The sequence below is a fragment of the Delphinapterus leucas genome, chromosome 4 (genome assembly GCF_059928025.1).
Source record: "Delphinapterus leucas isolate spDelLeu-1000000601 "Yukka" chromosome 4, BTC_Dleu_Yukka2, whole genome shotgun sequence".
NCBI lineage: Eukaryota > Metazoa > Chordata > Mammalia > Artiodactyla > Monodontidae > Delphinapterus > Delphinapterus leucas.
Genome location: NC_143132.1, coordinates 116,526,023 through 116,547,736, shown reverse-complemented (window position 1 = coordinate 116,547,736; position 21,714 = coordinate 116,526,023). Strand labels below are relative to the sequence as shown.

The 21,714-nt window shown below is 38.0% G+C and overlaps 2 protein-coding genes across 2 annotated transcripts in view; one reads left to right on the top strand and one right to left on the bottom strand.

The window, feature by feature from the left end:
* The window catches only part of GPR149 (G protein-coupled receptor 149), a 71,343-nt gene that overhangs the window by 685 nt on the left and 48,944 nt on the right, over positions 1 to 21,714 (bottom strand). Inside the window, exon 4 of the mRNA XM_022582501.2 lies at positions 1 to 840. This exon is cut by the window's left edge and continues 685 nt beyond it. Within this exon, the coding sequence (XP_022438209.1) occupies positions 268 to 840 (573 nt within the window). The 3' untranslated portion in view covers positions 1 to 267. The remainder of the gene's footprint in view (positions 841 to 21,714) is intronic.
* The window catches only part of ARHGEF26 (Rho guanine nucleotide exchange factor 26), a 279,113-nt gene that overhangs the window by 215,674 nt on the left and 41,725 nt on the right, over positions 1 to 21,714 (top strand). The window contains exon 15 of the mRNA XM_089910975.1: positions 1 to 21,714. This exon is cut by the window's left edge and continues 9,765 nt beyond it; it is cut by the window's right edge and continues 41,725 nt beyond it. The gene's annotated coding sequence lies outside the window, so the exon portion shown is untranslated.

Here is a 21,714-nt window from a genome sequence, read left to right as displayed (position 1 = left end):
CCTGCCGATGCGGGGGACACGGGTTCGTGCCCCGGTTCGGGAAGATCCCACATGCTGCGGAGCGGCTGCGCCCGTGAGCCATGGCCGCTGGGCCTGTGCGTCCAGAGCCTGTGCTCCGCAATGGGAGAGGCCACAACAGTGAGAGGCCCACGTACCGCAAAGAAAAAAAAATAATAATAAGGAAATTAAATAGCCTCAGAACAAAGGTGTTAGTTTAGTAGTTTGAAGTTGCAGAGCCATTCTTGCCTTTATTAGGCCAAATGATCACTAGTTATCCTTGCTTTCTTCTTCTCTTCTCCTATAAGCTTTATTTAACAACTGGATTTCCTCCTGGTAGCCATCCCTCTCTTGGCTCTGCCTTTTACTGTTCTGCCTGTGTGCTTCAACAGTGTCTGGAATGGAGATGTTGATATCACCATCAGGATTACTTGTGGGTAAAAAGAGAGAATATGAGGCTGTTTCCCCTAAATCACATGAAACAAATCTGTTTTCTTTCCGTGAGTAGCGTAGGGAAGGAGATCTGATCTGTGTGGAGGACTGGCTGATGTTGCTAATAATTGACACCGTGTCCAAGGCCTCTTCATTATCACAAATTTCAAGAACCTCCAAGTGTATTTTCACACTGGTGTCCGCAAATGTGGAGGGAGAATCTTCTGAGTTTGGTTCATGGCCAACACTTTTGGATCGATAGACTTCAATTTTCTTAGAGGCTGGGGTAATTTTTTGTCCTTCTGTGCTCACCTCATAGGTAGAAAGAGATAGGGTTTTCCCGGTTGGGGCTTGGAGAGACACGGTCCCCTGGAATGCACACAGGGGAATGGCCAGGGCACCACCGGAACGCTGGGGACAAAAACAAAATGGTTATTATTGAAACCTGGTGTCTGAGATTGGACCATTTAGTAATTCATTTTATTCATCAAAATGGTAAAGTTTTTCTATTTCAAACCCAATTCCATAGAAACCTTTTACAGATATGGGATTGAAATTCTGTCATCAAAGCTCTGTAGCTTAGTTTCTCCTAGGTCAAATACTACATCTAAATGAGGGCAGTCAGAAACCTATCTTTGATGATAAAGGGACATATTTCCACAGTTTAAGGTAAAATTTGTGTACTGTGGCCAGCAGGAGATGGGCAGAATATGGGCATAAAATCGAATGCATATTTACACTCTGGAATTGTTTTTATATTTTTGTAACATGTTCAGTTACATTAAAAAGCTTTCATATAGGTTGAAAGAAATGCAGAATGTGTTATCAAAATGCACTTTTTTTTCCTGTTTAGTATGCCAGAGAGAGTGACACCTGTGAAACTATGGTTCAAATTAAATACAAAGAATATTTCGACTGTAGGTTTGAGCACACAGAAGAGGAACCAAATGTCACCAGAACTGTGTGGTACAGTGTGCTTACTTTTCCACAGAGAAATCACAGTCATTAAAGTAAACCCAGTAATAGAGAATGCCCTCACATCCCTGCAAAACTTTTATATTATATTTAGAAGTATTAAAATTTTGTTTTTAAATTGTACTCACCACTGAGGACTGCTTAAGAAATGAAGACTAATTCTTATGATAGTCTGTACTTTATATTGTTGATTCATGCCTTCATACTTTCAGCTGACTCTTTTGGATTACATGTTAGTTTCAGAAGAAGACAGTAACATGCCAACCTTAGAGCAGTGGTACTAAAAGCTAGATCCCCAGACCAGCATTATCTGCATCACCTGGTAACGTATGAGAAATGTGATGTTTGAGTCCTACCCCAGGCCTACCGAATTAGAAACGCTAGGGGTGGGGTTCAGCAGCCTGTATTTTAACAAGCCCTCTAGGTGATTCTGTTGTGTGGTGAGATTCAAGATGCATTGCTGTAACTAAAGAAATGCTGTAGCCCAGAAAGAGAAGGTGAGGGGAGGGGTGGTTAACAGACACTTCTTATACGTGTGCCCACCATCTGTAAAGCCTGGAATTACTCACTGGATTAGCTTAAATGTGTCTTTGCACCAGGGGAATGGGCGTGAGGGCTCTTAATGTTTTGCCAATTTAGGATGATCACCCTTCCCAGTTTGCCTGTGACCGTCCCAGCACTGAAATTCCTGCATCCCAGGAAGCCTCTCAGTCCCAGGGAAACCAGGACGGTTGGTCACCCTATTTTCCATGGGCATTTTGTATCTGGACCTAAGAGTAGCTAGAGAAAGCCTAGGACCAGGGTCCCACATTAAAGAACAGTTTGTATTCTCATCTACTTAGGGGAATTTTTTTTTTTTTGTGGTACGCGGGCCTCTCACTGTTGTGGCCTCTCCCGTTGCGGAGCACAGGCTCCGGACGCGCAGGCTCAACAGCCATGGCTCACGGGCCCAGCCACTCCGCGGCATGTGGGATCCTCCCGGACCGGGGCACGAACCCGCGTCCCCTGCATCGGCAGGCGGACTCCCAACCACTGCGCCACCAGGGAAGCCCGTAAGATCAATTTTTAAAAATACAGGTTTCCCTTGCTATCTGAAAGTAGACTGTTCTGGTGAAAATTTACATAAGCTGAAATGGCGTAAAGTGAAGAAGCAATTACCCTAGGACACATCTTGCCAATAGATGCACAAAATTAATTGAGATAAAGCACAGATGCTCATAGACACAGTTCAAAGCTATGGCGGCTTGATGCCGAGATGCTGAGTATATTTTCCAGAGAAGGAGCTGAGTGCTGCGATTCTCACAGCTCTGGGTGTGCGCTGCTTCTATAAAGGCTTGTTGCAAAACAAAAACTGAATGTTATTTTCACTTTTTGCCTTTCTTATTTAAAGCAAAAATCCTCTTTGGATTTCTTTCAGTTAGTGAAAACTGGTTCTAATGTAGGTCTTTCGTAAAAGCGAAGTGGAATAAAAGTGAATTTTCGAAAAGCAGGGGATACCTGTATTATTGTTTAAAATTTATTTTTATTTTAACAGCCCTATATAATACCTGATGATAGTCACAAGTGCATCAGAAGGTCATATTGGAACATATTCTTTTTTTTTTTTTTTTTTGCAGTACGCGGGCCTCTCACTGTTGTGGCCTCTCCCGTTGCGGAGCACAGGCTCCGGACACGCAAGCTCAGCGGCCATGGCTCATGGGCCCAGCCGCTCCGCGGCATGTGGGATCTTCCCGGACCGGGGCATGAACCCGCGTCCCCTGCATCGGCAGGCGGACTCTCAACCACTGCGCCACCAGGGAAGCCCGGAACATATTCTTTTTTGAAAATAAAATAGGATATTGAGGGACTGAATTATATGTGAAAGTTTATTGCATGATAAAAAATGGTAGATTCAGAGAACATAAAACTACTCATTTCGTAGTCTCTGCTTTCTTTCCATTTAAAAGCCTATGAATTAGCATATGCTGTCAGGAATAGTGCCAATCCATTATTGCTGTATTCCTGAGTGTAGGTGGCTGTGAGCTTTTTTATTTGAAAATGAAAAGCGGTTTTCAAAACCTCAGAAATGCTTCAGGAGGAGAGATCATGCCATGGAAACACATTAGCACAAATAATCTGCTGTGATAATTGATTCAGGCTAACTGACCTTGAGCATAATGAACTTTTTGTTTCTTCACTATAAGCCTCTAAGTGAAATCAGGGTGAAATTATAATATAAAAGAGTTGCTCCAAAATATCTCTCCTAACAGATGAAGTTTCTGTTGATTATCTGAATCATTCAATTTATGAAAGATGTATTACAGCATGTAGGATCATAGGACTCACCAGAGACCATTTTATGACAGCCAGAGAGGTGAAACTACCTGCCCAGGGTCACACAGGTAATAGTAGGAGGACTGGCACCAGGACTCAGGTGTCTTAACTCCCAGTTAAATGCTCTTCCCACTGCACTATGTTGTTACTTTGAAAGAAATCTGCTTTAGCCAGGGATGGTGGATCATGGGTTTTCTGTCCAGGAAGCTAGAATTCTATCACTAACTCATGAATAATCCAAGTGACTGACAATTTTAATCTAAATTAAAATCATATAGATGATCTTTATGTGATTTAGGTGACTTTCAGGCATCAAAAAGTACAGACATTGAGGAATTAAGTCAAGCAGACCATCTAAGAGAGCTTGGAGGAGAAGAGATAGGGACACAAAAAAATAGCAGGGAGAGTAAGAACTTTGTAAGAAAAACAATAAACTAGACTTTTTTTTTTTTTTTTTGCGTTACGCGGGCCTCTCACTGTTGTGGCCTCTCCCGTTGCGGAGCACAGGCTCCAGACGCGCAGGCTCAGCGGCCATGGCTCACGGGCCTAGCCACTCCGCGGCATGTGGGATCTTCCCGGACTGGGGCACGAACCCGTGTCCGCTGTATCGGCAGGCGGACTCTCAACCACTGCGCCACCAGGGAAACCCTAAACTAGACTTTTAATAATTTACTTTTGGAATTTTATTTAAAACTGTGTGATTACTATATTTTCATATATTCAAGTCCCTAAATATTCCTTGTGTCATCCTGTCTACTTCATTTAAATCTTTAGTAAACCAAAAAGAAGAACACATATGAATTGCTTAAAGAAAAGAGTAAGAGTAAGAAAATAAGGGCCTCTATAAAGGTCCTATTATGTGGCATGGAAAATGTTAGGTATTTTAACACATTTCCCATTTAATTCTCACAGACCTTTGAGCTATAAATTAAGATTTGCCTTGTTAGTGATGAAAAGTCTCACAACTGAGTGACAGATTTAGGATTGATATTCATCATAACAAATATTTACTGATCTGCTGAACACAGCCCATATATCAGACTTCTTACTAAAGTACTTTATATACATTTTCTTATTTAATTTTCACATCAACCTTATTAAATAGAGACACTCGTCACCCCAATTTTATAGAGGACATAATTGAGTCACAGGGAGGTAACTCCAGTTAGTAAATGGCACAGTCAAATCCAAATCCAGGATTATCTGTCTTAAGCCCTCTGTTTTTAGCCGTTTTGCTACTTCAAGGTGTAGTGTTAGGGAATAAAACATGAATAACACCTCACTCTCCTAATCCAGCTGGAACCTGCGATGTCATGTGGGAACAAGGGAGAAGGGGGATTTATTCACTTTAGGAAGTGAAGGGAGTCTTTAGAGAAGATCTTTAAGAAAAGGGTTTCTAGGGCTTCCCTGGTGGCACAGTGGTTGGGAGTCCGCCTGCCGATGTGGGGGACATGGGTTCGCGCCCCGGTCCGGGAGGATCCCACATGCCGCGGAGCGGCTGGGCCCGTGAGCCATGGCTGCTGAGCCTGCGCGTCTGGAGCCTGTGCTCCGCAACGGGAGAGACCACAGCAGTGACAGGCCCAAGTACTGCAAAAAAAAAAAAAAAAAAGAAAAAAGAAAAGGGTTTCTATACTTGACTGTAAAAATCCATAAAACTTTATAAACAAACATTTTGTAAATAGAATCTATGCTACAGTAAAAGAATTAACACAATTATAAGAAAAAAAAAAAAAACGGAATTCCCTGTTGGTCAAGTGGTTAGGACTCGGTGCTTTCACTGCTGTGGGCCCAGGCTCAATCCCTGGTTGGGGAACTAAGATCCTGCAAGCCACTCGGTGCAGCCAAAAAACCAACCAACCAACCAAACCAAACCAAACAAAAACCCCACCACAATTATTTACATGCAATACTGACATATTTGGCACTTACTGAAAATATATGTACAAAACACTTGGCTGAAAAAGAAATTTAAAATTAGAAAACTCAGAGCATTACTATAATGCACTTTGCAAATATCTCACAAGCACTTATGGCACAGCAAGTGAAGAGCACCAGGCTCCCTGGTAATATTTAGGTAACTTTAATGTGCTTCCACAAGATTGTTGTAAAACTACCTGAACGTTGTCAAGAATAAAGTCAAATGCCATATTCCAAACTGAAAAAAAGAAAATGGTTTCTAAATAGGGTCCTAAAAGATAACTTCAGTTGGCAGAAAAGTAGGAAAAATGTAATCCAGGATGAGGGAACAGTAAGAACAAAGGCAATTGGAATTTTGGGGAAATGACATAGTAGAGGGAAATGAGACTGACAACACAGTTTGGGCCCAGGGCCAAGAGCCCTGTCCACCAGGATAACAAGTTCTGATTGTATTCCATAGGCAAGCAGGACCCACCTATTTTTGTTTATCGAAAGGAAGGAAATTAAGATATATAGAAGGTCTACTATGTACAGGCGCTTCATCTTGGCACTTTACATGTGAAATCTAATTTAATATAATACTCCATAAGGAAGGTAAAATTATTTTCATTTTATACATAAATAAATTGAGGTGTGAAGAGGTTAATTAACTTGCTTAGGTTACATAGGAAGTTAAGTTTTGATTTGTGATATATACTCATCTCAGATTCCATGTGCTTTCTGCTATGCCTCTTCTGGTCTAACATGATAATTGGGTAGCCTGTGAAATACAGATTGGGAAAGATGAGTGTGGTGGTAGGGAGACCAATTAGGTAGTTTTAAAAATCATTGTGTACAAAAGAAAAGGGAATCTGAACTTCAGTACTGGTAGTAGAAACACATATGTGGGATGGACTATAGGGGAATTGCATAGGCAAAACTCTTGAGATTGCGGAGGGTCCTGGTGAAATACGGCTATGGAGTCATGTATACCTGTCTTTGAACTCGGTCGAGTCACTGTCTTTGTAATCCTTACCTCTCTAAGCCTCAGTTGTTTCATTTGCAAAATATGAAGAATAAATGAGTTAATGAATGTAAAATGATTAGTTGAGTGCCTCACACAAAGTAAGTGCTCCATAACTATTAGCTATTTTGGGGAGGTAAGAGGCAGGAAACCACGATGTTTTTGAGATTCTATTGCTAGTGTCTAGTACTAGTAGTTGAGATAAGGAGCTTAGGAGGATGTTGATAATTTAATGCTACTTTAACAATCTTCATCTCCTAGTCATTTTGTAATGATTTAAAATTTTGCCCTGATAATAAAACTAAACAGAGATAATCCAAAAAAGAAAACTACAGAGAGCTATAACTCATTAATATAAATGCAAACATTCTTAACAAATATTAGCAAGTGGCATTAAGCAGTCAATAAAAAGAATTAAACTTCATGATTAAGTGGGGTTTATTCCAAATGCAAGGCTAGTTTCCATATTCCGGAATAGGTTGATGTGACCCACCATATTAATAGGCTAAAGAAGAAAAATCACATGATTATATGAATTGATGCAGAAAAACTATTTGACAAAATTCAACAACCATTCATGATAAAAGAAACGTAAGATCAAGAGGAAGTTCCTTTCCTTGATAAAGAGCATCTATAAAAACCCTATAGCTAATGTTACACTTAATGGTAAGAGACTCCTTTCTCTTAAGAGCAGGGATAAGGCAAGGATGTCAGTTCCTACCACTTCTGCTCAACATAGTGCTGGAAGTTCCAGCCAGTGCAATAAGTCAAGAAAAGGAAGAACTAAAACTGTCAGTACTTAGATCACTTAGATCACTTAGATTGGTTTAAGCAGAAAACCCCAAGGAATCTACAAAAACTCCTAGAACTAATAAATGAGCTAATCAAGGTCGCCTGCAAGTTAAACATACAAAGTCATTTCTATTTCTGTATACTAGCAAATGAATGTATGGATGTGAAAATTGGTAATTACAGTACTATTTACAATTGCTCAAAAAAGTGAAATACATGTTAGTCTAACAAAACCTATGTAGAACTTACATGCTGGAAACTACATGACTCATGAAAGAAATCAAAGTTCTAAATAAAAGGAGAGACATAACATGTACATGGACTGACTCATTATAGTAAAAATGTCAGTTTTCCTCAAATAGATATATAGATTTAATGCACTTCCCAATAAAATTCCATCAAGATTTTTTTTGCAGATACAGACATGTTTATTCTAAAATTAATATGAAAAGACAAATGAACAGAATTGTGAAGTTATTTTGAAAAAAATGAATATAGTGGGAGTAATCAATCTACCTAACTTCAATATAGCTACAAAAACCAAGACTGTGTTATTGGTGGAGGGATATACACATAGGTCAATGGAATAGAATAGAGAACCGGGAAGTAGTAGACCCATACAAATATGCCCAACTGCTTTTTGACAAAGGTGCAAAACCAATTCAATAGGCTTTTCAGCAAATGATGCAGGAGCAATTGACATCCATAGGCAAAAAAATTAACCTAGAACTAAGTTTCATACTTTATTCAAAAATGGACTCAAAATGGATCACAGACTTAAATGTAAGATGTAAAACTATAAAAATTTTAATAAAAACATAGGTGAAAATCTTTGAGACCTAAGGCTAGACAAAGAGTTCTTAGACTTGGTACCAAAAGCGTGATTCATAATAGGAAAATTAATAAATTAGACTTCATCAAAATTAAAAACTTTTGCTCTGTGCAAATGCAGATTTTGATTCAGTAGGTCTGTGGTGGTCTGAGATTCTGCACTTAATAAAATTGCTCAGATGATGCTGAGGCTGCTGGTCCATGGACCACACATTAAGTAACAAAGGACATACAATCTGTAAGGCTCCTTACAGTTCTAAAATTACATGATTTCACAGGTGAATAGATTTTGTTATTTTATAGTGTTAGCAGTTTAGAAAAGTAGAGAGAATTCAATATCAGTTGACAGAATAATAGAAAGCCCCTCCAAAGCTAATTTATAGATGAATAGGATGGGAAACAAACTCATATCTTTTCACATGCCTTTAATATATTCTAATACTTTATTCAAATGACACATATTTCAAATGATGAGCCATCCTGATGAAAAATGATCAAGTTTCAGCATGAATCTTCATTTTACATTGATCTTACAACCAAAACATAAGCTTCTGAAATGAATATATCATTGCATTTAAATTGCTCTATTTTTTATTTATGGAAATTGGTATTCTCATATTTTCAATTCATACTTTTGGGCTTTATCTGAGGCCATGAGCACAATCAGCACAGGCTATAAGAAATCCTATGGGAATTTTTTTTTTAATTTATTTATTTTTTGCTGTGTTGGGTCTTCATTGTGCGGGCTTTTGCAGTGAGCGGGGGTTACTCTTCGTTGCGGTGCGCTGGCTTCTCATTGCAGTGGCTTCTCTTGTTGCGGAGCATGGGCTCTAGGCACGTGGGCTTCAGTAGTTGTGGCACGCAGGCTCAGCAGTTGTGGCTCATGGGCTTAGTTGCTCCGGGGCATGTGGGATCTTCCTGCACCAGGGCTTGAACCCGTGTCCCCTACACTGGCAGGCGGATTCTTAACCACTGCGCCACCAGGAAGTCCCCTGTGGGAATTTTGAATTTAAGTGTGTAAAATTGGAGCTCTTGGGATTATTGGATAGGTTTTCTAGTCTCTGATCTAATAGAAATTAAATCTTTTGTAACTCTAACAATGACATTTCAGTTTAGATCTGATATGTATCCAAATTTATTTCCATGTGAAATAAATGGAAATAAAGAATAAATAAATTTCTTCTTTATTTCCAGAAGAAACCAATTCTTTATGTTTTTCTAACAAAATAGAGAATAAACTGTAACCTGAAAGAAAGCATGCATTGTTTCTATTTGGAATATACAATTTTATCAGGAATAAACGAATCCTAAGAAGTGAAATAGTTTTTCTCATCTAAATGATAAACACCAATTCAATTGGGTGTTGTATCAGTTAGGGATACCCTACTAAAAACTGTTGCACAAATATTTTTTCTCATACTTCATGAAACTGAATTAGCTCAGGAATGAATGTATATTTTCACTTGTAAGACAGTTTCAAAGGATAAATACAGTGTTTTTGGTAAGATTACTATACTTCAGAAAAGGTGTTAAAATTCATGTTGATGGTATTTATAAAAGTACAGAAGACAAAATGTTTTTATTAGACAGCATAATATAAGAAAAAGATAAAATCAAAAGAACACAAATCTATGGAGATAGTAGTTTAGGGGTATCCTGGGACAGGTGATGGTGATGGATTAAGAGTAAATGGGTAGGGACTTCCCTGGTGGCCCAGTGGTTAAGACCCCGCACTCCCAACGCAGGGGCCCAGGGTTCGATCCCTGGTTGGGGAACTGGATCCTGCATGCCACAACTAAAAGATCCCACACACGGCAACAAAGATCCCGCCTGCCACAACTAAGACCTGGCACAGCCAAATAAATAAAAATTTTAAAATAATTTTAGAAAGTTATAAATGGGCACATGGGATCTAATTGGTGTGATGAAAATGTTCTAAAACAGATTTACTAGAAATCATTGAATTGTACACTTGAAATGAGAGAATTACATAATATGTACAATGTTCCTCAATAAAGTTTTGTTTTAAAGAACATTTGACTGATACTCAGGAGACCCTGAAACACAGCACTTGCTCTGCCACTAAATAAGTAGCCGTGTGACCCTAGACAAGCAGTGTATCCACTCTAGACCTTTATTTCGTTATCTATATAAAGAGGGGGTCAGGCAGATGGCCTGCAAAGTATCTCTCATTTCTCCCATTTCAATATTCTTTGACTCTATTTTGGCAAAGTTAGCCTCAAAGAAAGCACTTTGTTCCTTGAAAAATATCTAAGCAGGGATGCTCTTCTGAAAGAAATTGAAATATAAAAATTTCCTTTAAAAACTTGCTCCCAAAATTATGGATCCAAGCCCCTTCAAGGACCCCTCCCCTTTTTTACCAATAGGACATTGTTGCTGACGGAACCTTTTTTATGCTTTCAAAATATATTAAACCTAAGCCACCATGCATTCTGTACAATGAAAATGTCTGTGGTGGGAAAATAAAATGGCAAGAAAGAAAGTGAAGAAGATTATAAACCACTGTTTAGAAAGAAACCTGTAAGGAGAGTTTCATGATGCTTATATAGTTCTAATTTAAATCTTCAATCATAGGAAATATTTATTGAACACTAGATATAGTTAAAAGACCATGTAGAACCCTGCATATATGAGTATATATGGGGTTTGTGTATGTGTGTATTATATATGTGTGTATAATAATTTATAGCTAACTTTTTCCTGATGATAAAAATAATACATTACTGTAAATTTTTACAATTACAATAATATCTGAAGAATATGGACCAAACAGTCCTTAGGTTATAGCAAATTAAGGATGACTTCTATGTGACTATAGTTTTAAGAATTTTAATCCTTTTGAAAAAAGAATCATTCAACTCTATACAGCCTATGTGGATAGCATGAGTTATTTAAATTAATGGGATTTTCTCCTAACTTTTTGCAAAATTTTTTTTTGCAAAACAGTGGCGAAATTCTCTGGAAACTTTTTTTATACTTCTTGTCTAGAAAATCATTTGATAAATCTAATATTTATACCTTAAAAAAAGACAGTACATGCCATCAGACTCCATTCTCCAGAATTCCCTTCCTTGTATGCTTCCAGGTTAGAATTGGCCAAGACAGGGCTTGCTTAATATTTGGAAGGTAGGAACAAGGTAGTGGTCATAACCACCTGGAACTATTTTCACAGGCAGGTATAGAGACAGAAGAAGAGATACGTGGCAGGTGCCACCATGTCATCTCACTCTCCTGCCCCACATCTAGCTTTGCTTACTGACTCCTGGCAGTGTTGACCAGCAGTGGCTCAGATCCACCCTTAGGTGCTTGGCTATGGATCCACAGAGGTTGTGGTTTATTTGCAGGCAACAGTTTTTCATAGACCTCTACACAGATTCCCCCTTCGTGTTCCTACTTTGGGTCTAGACATATGTGGCTTCTTAAATTGACTAATTGTAACTCCACATCTGGCCCTCCAACTTCTCTTCCAGACTCTTCTCTTCCCTAGATTTACCACAGTTCTAAATAAGTCTCTTATCCCATAACATAGTGCTTTTGCTCCCCTGACTAAACCTTAGCTGACCAAAATCCTATTCAATGGAAGAGAAGCCCCAACCTTAAGAGTAAAAAACTGAGATTATTTTTAATTAACTCAAAAACCCAACTATGCTTATGGATGAAGGTGTTGGAATGTAGTCCAATCACAGAATCTCTCTCATCCAGTAATAACATGAAGAAAAATAACAGCCACGGGTTCAAGCAACAACGAAATAAAGGGCTCAGCCTCATGTACAGTAGTGGCTACAAAAAGAAACAAAGGAGTCACCCACTTCCAAGAGCAGTTGTACAGAAAGAAGATGACTTAATATCCTGATAACTCTGGCTATAAATTTTATTTTGGCAAGAAGTGGTTTGAAAAGTGGTTCTCAAAATGAGGGGGTCTGTATAGTCAAAACTATTTTCATAATGATACGAAAGCTTTATTTGCCATTTTCACTGTGTTGGCATGTTCACTGCTGGTGCAAAAGCAATGATAGGTAAAACTGCTGGCAGTGTAACATGTTTCATGGCAGTCAACACCAAATCTACTAGTAGGCATTGTATCTTCCACCACTGTACATGCATGTGCATGCACGCACACACACACACACACACACACTCCAATTTCACTTAAGAATGTCATTGATGAAGGTGAGTAGTATTATTATCCCCATTTTAAAGATGAGTTAACTGAGTTGCAGAGATGTTAAGTGTCTTTTTCAAGGTCAAACACATATTAAGTGATAGAAATGAGATTCCAATTTGGGCAGTATTGTTCCAGAAAAAAATATCATTTATTTTAATCAATTATTTGATCCAATTCATTCATTTACTGTATTTTTATTGAGTACCTACTATAAGCCAGACACTATTCCAGGGACTGGGGGTATGAAATGATTTTCCATCCATCCATCCATCCAACCATCCATCCATCCATCCATCCTTCCATCATCCATCCATCCCTCTCTCTCTATATATGCACATAGAGAGCTATGGTTCTTCCTGGGTGGTATAATTTTAGGTTAATTTCTCTCTTCTTTGTACTTTTCTGTATTGCTTGAATTTTTAAAATAGTGAGCATGTGTTATTTTTATTAAAACAATAGTCATTATTCTTAAGATAAAACCTAATGTGACTCGTTTCTCTTTTGAAGGAAATAGAAAGTAAATTTTCAAATCTTAAACTCAAAGGAGTATGAAAAGACTGCTTCGTTCTTTCTTCTCACTACATACAAAGCAAAAGAACATGACATGTGGAAATTGTTTTCTCAGACTGATTTAGAAGTCAAGGTCTCCAAAATCTTTCCATCCCACACAACAAATACTAAAGCAATTCTTTTAAAAAACATTACAAAGTGTCTTTAGAAAAAATTAGCTAAAAGTCTTAGTGATATTATTTGATCTCAAAGAAGGAGAATGCTAATGATACAGTTATACATCACCCATATGAACACTCTTCAGAAATTAACCACTTGCCTTCAGAGGAAATGAGTCCTGTGGAAGTGAAAATGCCATATCTAACTAGTCTTTTTATTTCTGCGAAGAGAATAATATACACATATAAAACAACATTAGGAATAGATTAAAGTCTCTGTCCTAATCTACAAGTTTGTAACATGCCTGATAGTGCATTTTTAATTGATGGAATTACTCAGATACTTAAATTTAAACTTTTCCTGGATTTTGGTTTTAATTCCTGTAAATCATTTGTGTAGTAGATGATAGGACAACCATATGCACAAATGCATGCTTTTAACTTCACAGGGTGAAAATTGGTGATGCTCCAGTCCTTTTTTAAAAATTTGGGCCAATGCATAGTATTTCTTCTCTCTTCCCTATCAGTTAAGGTTTCAGAATAAGTTGGCAGTCCTATCCTAATGTGGCAGTCCTAGCAATCTGCAATAGACCATCTAGGTTCTTAGAACCAATGATTCTCTGTATTATAAAAGTGTTTGAAGAAAATTTAATCCACCGATTGAGACTATTTATTCTTCAATGAGTCGGGCCTTTGACCTGGCTTCTTCAGTTCTTTAGACCAGTTGTTTCCAAATGTCATTTTTAGATTGGTGCTGAACTGACTCCATAAGAATCACCAGCAGAGTCTGTTAAGAATACAGATTTTTGGCCTCACTGTGGGAGAGCCTAACTCAGTAGGTTTATAACTGGAACCAAGAATTTATATTTGTAAAGAGCTCTCCAAATGATTCCTACATATAGCCAGGGTTGGGACCCACTAACTTAGAAGATACAAGAAAATGAAGATAGAGCTGTGATGTCACACAGAGTAAATAATTTTCTGGTTAATTTACTGAACACTTCAGAAAAGGACATTAAGAAATATCTTGCTACAAGCCCCTATTCTCTGATTTCCAAGCTTTAGTCAGAATGACAAATAAAAAAGCAAATGGGCATTTGCATTGGCTGGGACACGTAAAAACTATTAAGGAGGAGACAGATATATCATAAATTTAAAGTTCCAGAGCCACTCACAAGCATGGGCTGCTCTGAAAGCTGATTACTGTTGGAAGCTGTAGCGTCCTGAGTGGGGAGGGGAAACGAGGTTACAACCAGAAAGCATTTCTAGGTGAGTGTACCTGGGAAATGGCCTAACAAGATCTCAGAAAAAAGACACCTGAATCTCCAGGGCACCAATACATTTGTTATGATTTCTTCTCTTGTTCTAAATAAATATTCATCTTCATATCTTATTTTGTATTCATGATTTGTATACTTCATTATTTTTTTTTATTTTACTTTTTTTTCCTTGGCCGCACTGTGTGTAATGCAGGATCTTAGTTTCCTGACCAGGGATCGAACCTGCACTGGAATTGAAGAGCCCTAACCACTGGACTGCCAGGAGATTTTTGATGATTTGTATACTTTAAAAAAAAAGATATCTCCCCCAAAGATGTAATGTTCAATTTCCACATAACCTGTGTACATACCTGTCTTAAGGGTCAGTAGTAAGAAATCATAGTATGAATATCAGGCTTATTTAGAGACACACCACTGGTGAAGCATGAGACATGAGATCACATAAAAGTATACAGTACTAGGTAATCTTTGAAGATTCCTCTGAGAGGGAATCCTTGACTAGATGGTTCAAAGTTCTGGTGGAAAGAAAAAGCATGACATATTCAAGAAGTAAAATTATTAATAGTTAGAAAACCTGGAGCAAAGAGTTTAAGAGGAGAGATAAAACCACAGGAATCAATTGCTTAAGCCACATTAAAAACTTTCAACCCTGTCCTGAATGATAAAGGAACCACAAAGTGTTCTAAACAAGGGGTTGATGTGATGAAAATTGCATTTTTGCAAATTTATTCTGGACTGTGGTCTGTAAAATAGACTGGAAGGGTTCACACTGAGAGACAGGAGGACCAGCAAAGAGGCAATTGAGAGAGAAAGAATGGTGATTTAAATTAGGGGAGAAACAATGGCTATGGTGAGTCATGAGAATAGCAAGATATTTTTAAGATGTAGGATTGGTGACTGATTTGATGTGAGTTGTGACAGAGAAAGAGAAATCAAGGAGGTTGACCAAGTATCTGGCATAGGCAACTGGATGGGCGGTAGTGTGATTGCCAGAGAAAGGGAACACAGAGGAGAAGCAAGTTTGGAGCCATGGGATAGTGGGGTCAGGAGAAGATTAAGAATTCAGTTTGGAAAGCTGGAATTGAGATGACTGATGGGTGTCCAAATGGAGAAACTCGGCAGGAGGTTGGATATTGGGGCTTGGGGTTCGGGAGAGATTCAATCTGAAATATATTTATATATATATTTGAGATGAAATTGAATCAGGAGAGTGTGTGAAATGAGAAGAGGATCCTGAAGAACACAAACATTTAAGGAATGGGCAGAGATAGGGGAGATCATAAAGGGGTCCATGAAGGAGTAAGCAAAAGAGATAGGAGAGTAATCAGAAAAGTAAAATGCAATGGAATCCAAGGAAAGAGTAGAAGAAAGATAACAACAGTGTCAAATGCTACTGAGATGTCAGGTAGGATAAAGACTGAAAAGTCCATTGATCCCTGGACAGGCAGGGAATACGAGATGGAGAATCAAGCTACCACAAATGGAGTCAATGCAAAGATGCACATATATACTCTTTTCTCTCAGGGCCCAACATGGGGACAGCGGCTGATGAAACCCATGTAGAGAAGCCCTTGGGAAATTTTAAAGTAAGTCCATGAAACTTTATCACTAATTGTCAGATACTTTAATCAAATAACCTGGTTTTGTCTGACAGTTCCAGCTTATAAAATCCATTCTTGTCATATGTGTTTATAGTAGTCAGATTTTTTTGCTGGTTGTTGAAGGAAATATGGTCACTGTATATTTTTAGGAATAGACATAATGAGAACAAGAGATGCAGTTTATCCTGCTTTCCACCTTCTTGTATACTGAAAGCCTAAAGGAAGGCACACAGTTTGGTTCCGGAATTCTGAACCTTTCCTGCTTCCCTCAGGACTCTTTTTTCAAGAATCTACATGTCAACCTTTCTGCACCAGTATGATGTGTGGGATTTTAGGTAACAAAAATATGCTGCAAAGAGAAGTAGATGACTATTCATTGCTACATTCTCAGTGTCTAGCACATAATAGGCCCTAAATAAATATGTATCAAATGAATGAAAGGAAAATGTAGGAAGCAATTTTAATCTTTATGACTAACAGAAAAGTGGGGAAAAGAACTGCTACAGAAAATATCTTTTGCATGCTTAGAGTTGTCTGACCAGTTTTTTAAAAAATTATGAACTCTTTGAGAGCTAGACCACATATCTAAAGTGGCTCACACAAGTCTTAACATTTTCCAAGAGCCCCCAAATGGCAAGCAGTTGAGGGCAAGGGCTCTAGTCTGTCACAATATCCAGGAATAAAGGGGTGTTCCAGACTCAAACCAGGCTCGGTCAAAATGTCCAAAAATGAATATCCCAATATTTTTAGTAGCAAAGGGGGAGGCACACAGACAAGTCAAATCTGGGTTGGTGTATATAGCTCAGGGGTCATGTTTTAGTAGAAGAAACCATTCTTGGCAAATCTTAGAAAGCAAGGAAAGATTGGAAAGCAGTTGACTGTTGGCCCATCTCTTGCTTTTATTTATTTATTTATTTATTTTTTGCGGTACACGGGCCTGTCACTGTTGTGGCCTCTCCCGTTGTGGAGCACAGGCTCCGGACGTGCAGGCTCAGCGGCCATGGCTCACGGGCCCAGCCACTCAGCGGCATGTGGGATCTTCCCGTACCGGGGCACGAACCCGCGTCCCTTGCATCGGCAGGCGGACTCTCAACCACTGCGCCACCGGGGAAGCCCCCATCTCTTGCTTTTTTGATAGCATCATTGGAGATGCAGACTTTGGTCCTTAGAGAAACTCTTGAAATGGGCTAAGCAAACTTACCAGCATTTCCAACAACCCACCATCCTTTCTAACAGAATGCTATTGCAGAGTTGCTTAATAGACTTGTTCTCTCTGGTTAGCCTCTCAAGTCTTACATGATGTGGTACAGTTTGAACATAGAGAACTATTTAGGACTAGCTCTATAGCAGCTTTTGACAGAGGTTTGTTTCTAAAAATTCTAATATCCTATGCTCCTTAGGAAATATTCAATATGAAATTTTAATCCAAATATTCACCCAAGAGCCACTTTTTAATATTGCTTTCTTCCTTTTCTTTTCCTGGTAGAGGTACACTATTTAATATGCAATTTTATTTGTGTTAAGTAGGAAACATTACCTTAAAACATTTAAAATGGTTTGAGAACATTTTGTCCTCAATAGTTCCATGCCAAAATATTACACTGTGTAAATATTTAATTTTTTCGAATGACTTGCATCTTTTTAAAACTTTTTTTCTCCCCAGTGAACTCTCTTCAATACCATCATCAAAGCTTACCACAGGGCATCTTTGTTGGTATTAAATCTGTATAAATTCCTGTCCAAAATACCTTTAGGCTATTTTGTCAACTTGAAACTAGAACACTATTTTCACCAGAGGACTAGATGTGCCAGAATGTTAATTTTTAACATGCTGAATAGATCCTAATACTGAAAGTTATAAATCAAATTATATTTTCTCATAACTCATAATCCATAGTGGCAGTCTAAAAAGTCATAAAAGGAGTTATACTGAAGTTGGGTGTATGTTCATATCCCTGATTATAAAAAGTATATAACAATTTCCTTATCATTTCCTCCTTAATTACTCAAACTTTAGTTGCTGGAAGAGGCATTTTTCACAATGCCCATCTCATTGTTTACAAAGAAGTCTTAAGAGTCAGGCCTCTGATTTTCTTAAAAAGACTCATTTCCTCCGCTACAACTAAAGTTTCTAAAAATGCATCTATGGTAGCTTTGTTCTTTCACAAACCAATTCTTCCTGTTCAAGTTGTTCCTCCTTATATACGTTATACATGTCAGGATGAAGCAATGTGTATAAAGAGATTAGTTATTGGGGTTAAATTCCAAGTTCTACCAGGAAGTCAAATAACCAATGTGTGTGTATTCACATTGTATGTATCTTTATACTTTTCCCCAATTACTAATATGAAACAAATGCTATTTTGGAGGAGTGCATAACAAATTCATATAATGTGCCCACACATTTCATGGTTTGTCTTAAGGAACCAGGAGGAAAACAGCAGTATACACTTCGAGCATTCCTGTTTTAGAGAGCTTTATGTAAAAATATGCAAGGCAACAAGGCCATTGTAATAGAAATGGAAGATAACTGCAAAACATTCCCTCTCTGTCAATGCTCTAGAGAGACTTTTCAGCTCAGTGGTTAAGAGATTGGGCTTGGGAGTCATATCTCGGCTCTACCACTTTAGATATGGGTAACATTAAGCGACTTCCCTGTGCCTCCATCTCCTTTAACATATTACAGGGATTACAATAATGCTTATTTCATAGGTCTATTTTGAGAATTAAATGAAGTAAGGTGAGAAGTAAATAAAACAGATGTGTAAAGTATTGTAGAAGAGGGTATGTTTCAAGAAGTGTTTATAATTGTAAGCCCTAAGCACCAGTACTCCTGAATTTTAAAACAGAAGATAATAATAAAATACACAGGGTAAATGGGGGTGGTAAATTGTGGCAGGAATTTAGAAATTAAAAAGATGTAAATTGGCAGTGGAACATAATTTTTTTTTTTTTTTTGCGATACGCGGGCCTCTCACTGTTGTGGCCTCTCCCTTTGCGGAGCACAGGCTCGGGACGCGCAGGCTCAGCGGCCATGGCTCACGGGCCCAGCTGCTCCGCGGCATGTGGGATCCTCCCAGACCGGGACACGAACCCGTGTCCCCTGCATCGGCAGGCGGACTCTCAACCACTGCGCCACCAGGGAAGCCCTGGAACATAATTTTAAAGTGAGTGGGAAGAGAATATGTTGTACTTAATGAATATTACTTAATGAATATTCAATAGTATGGCCCTTGAGCAAGAATAAGGTCTTAAAAGAAAAGAAAGATTTTAGGCAAAGGATGTTTTGGTTTTAAATCTGTAAAGCATATCAGTGTAAGCCAATATGAGCAGTGTGCTCTGGGCTAGAACATCATCTTGCTCTGCAATTATTACTTTTTTTCAAACATTCTTTATTAAGGTATAATTTACATACCGCTAAACTCACCCATTGTAAATGTACCATGCAACGATTTCTAGTAAATTGAGTTGTGCAACCATCACCACAGTTTAGTTTTAGAACATTTCCATCACTCCACCCCAAAAATCTTTCCTCATGCCCATTTGCAGGTAATCCCTATTCTGGCTTTCAGTCCCTGGCAACCACCAATCTGCTTTCTGTATACATAGATTTAAATCTCATGGGCATTCCATATAAATGGAATCATACAATATATAGTCTTTCAGGTCTGGCTTCTCTCACATAGTGTTTTTGAATTGGTTTCATGTGGTAGTATGTATTGGTAGTTGATTCCTTTTCATTGCTGAATAAAATCCCTGTTTTGTAGGGGTACACCACACCTTTTATCCATTCTCTACTTGATGGACATTTGGATTGCTTGCGGTTTGGGGCTATTATAAATAGTGCTGCTATAAACATTTAAGTACATGTCTTTGGGCATATGTTTTCATTTCTCTTGTGTATAATCCTAGGAGTGCTGGATTGTATAAGTTTAAGTTTACCTTTTTTTGGAACCACCAAACTTTTTTCCAAAGTGGGTATACAATTTTACATTCTTACCAGCAATGTGGAATGCTCCAGTTTCTTTACATCCTTGCCAACATTTATTACTGTATTTTTAAAACTGCAGCCATTTTAGTGAGTGTGCAGTGGTATCTGATTGTGCCTTTAATTTGCATTTCTCTATGATATTAAGGATTTTTGCTTATTAATCATTCTGTATCTTCTTTGGTTAGGTATCTTTTCAAATATGCTCATTTTAAAAACCGAGTTGTTTTTCTTCTTATAATTGCTTGTAAGAGTTCTTTATATATCATAGATAAACATTTCTTTATCAGAAGTATAATTTGTAAGTATTTTCTCCCAGTCTGTGGCTGTTTTATTAATTTTCTCAATCATGTCTTTTGGAGCACACAGTTATTTTTTACTTTCTTTTATAAATTAAAGCTATTTATTTATTTTCCTGTTCAACTTTATCAGTTTGTTCTTTAATGGATTATGCCTTTGATGTCATATCTAAGAATTCTTTGCCTAATCCAAGGTTATAAGGATTTTTTTCCTTATGTTTTCCTTCACAAGTAAAGTTCTTGCATTTATATCTTTGACCTATTTTGAGTTAACTTTTGTATATGGTGTAAAGTAAGGGTCTAAGTTCTTCTTTTTTTAACATTGATATCCAATTGTCAGCACGATTTGTTAAAAAGTCTATCTTTTACCCATTGAATTGTTTGGTTTCTTTGTCAAAAATCAATTGTCCATTAATGTAAGGGTTTTGTTTTCTGGACTCTCAATTCTGTTTCATTTGTCTATGTTTTTATCCTTATGCTGGTACCACACTGTATTGATTACTGTGCCTTTATAGGAAGTTTTGAAATCAGGTAGTCTATGACCTACAACTCTGTTGTTCTTCCTTTTGTGCTGCTATCATAGCATCCTTTACATTTAAAAAATAGAAGATGTGGGCTTCCCTGGTGGTGCAGTGGTTGAGAGTCCACCTGCCGATGCAGGGGACATGGGTTCGTGCCCTGGTTGGGGAAGATCCCACATGCCGCGGAGCAGCTGGGCCCGTGAGCCATGGCCACTGAGCCTGCACGTCCGGAGCCTGTGCTCTGCAACGGGAGTGGCCACAACAGTGAGAGGCCCGTGTACCGCAAAAAAAAAAAAAAAAAAAAAAAGAAGATGTAAGTGCTGGGGCATGTGTGTGTGTTTTCTGTCCATCTTTTTGGTCGAAACACTCAAACAAAAAAACAACAAAATATCCCCAACCTTCTTATATATTCTAGAAAATCAAAGGTTTAGGATTGTATGGGAAATGAATATAAATGTTTTTATTTGGCACACAGTTTTTACATTAGCTAGTCCTTGTTCATTAACACCTCTGTTAAAGAGTGTGTTTTCCTATTGGTTAAACTTGTAAGCATCAATGACGTGCAGTTCCTTATGAAACTGAACTTTTATTCTGAAAGTCTACTTCCAGGGAGTTAACTGCGTGCATTATTTTGTATGAGAGAAACCCAAATAATTATTGCAAAATTATTGTTTGGTGGAAAGATTTTTCTACCATTTGAACTGATGCCCATTTCCCCAAGCCCCTGCTGTTGCCACAGTCATTTAACACAAATAGGGAACAAAACAAAATAAAATTAAGTAAGCAGGAAAGTTGTCCTTTTTGCAAGAGAATTGCTTCTGCACTATTTAATCCTACATATATGTGATTACATTAAATTATTTATTTACATGATTTATAGATTTAACATGATATTATTCCATCTAAGGCCC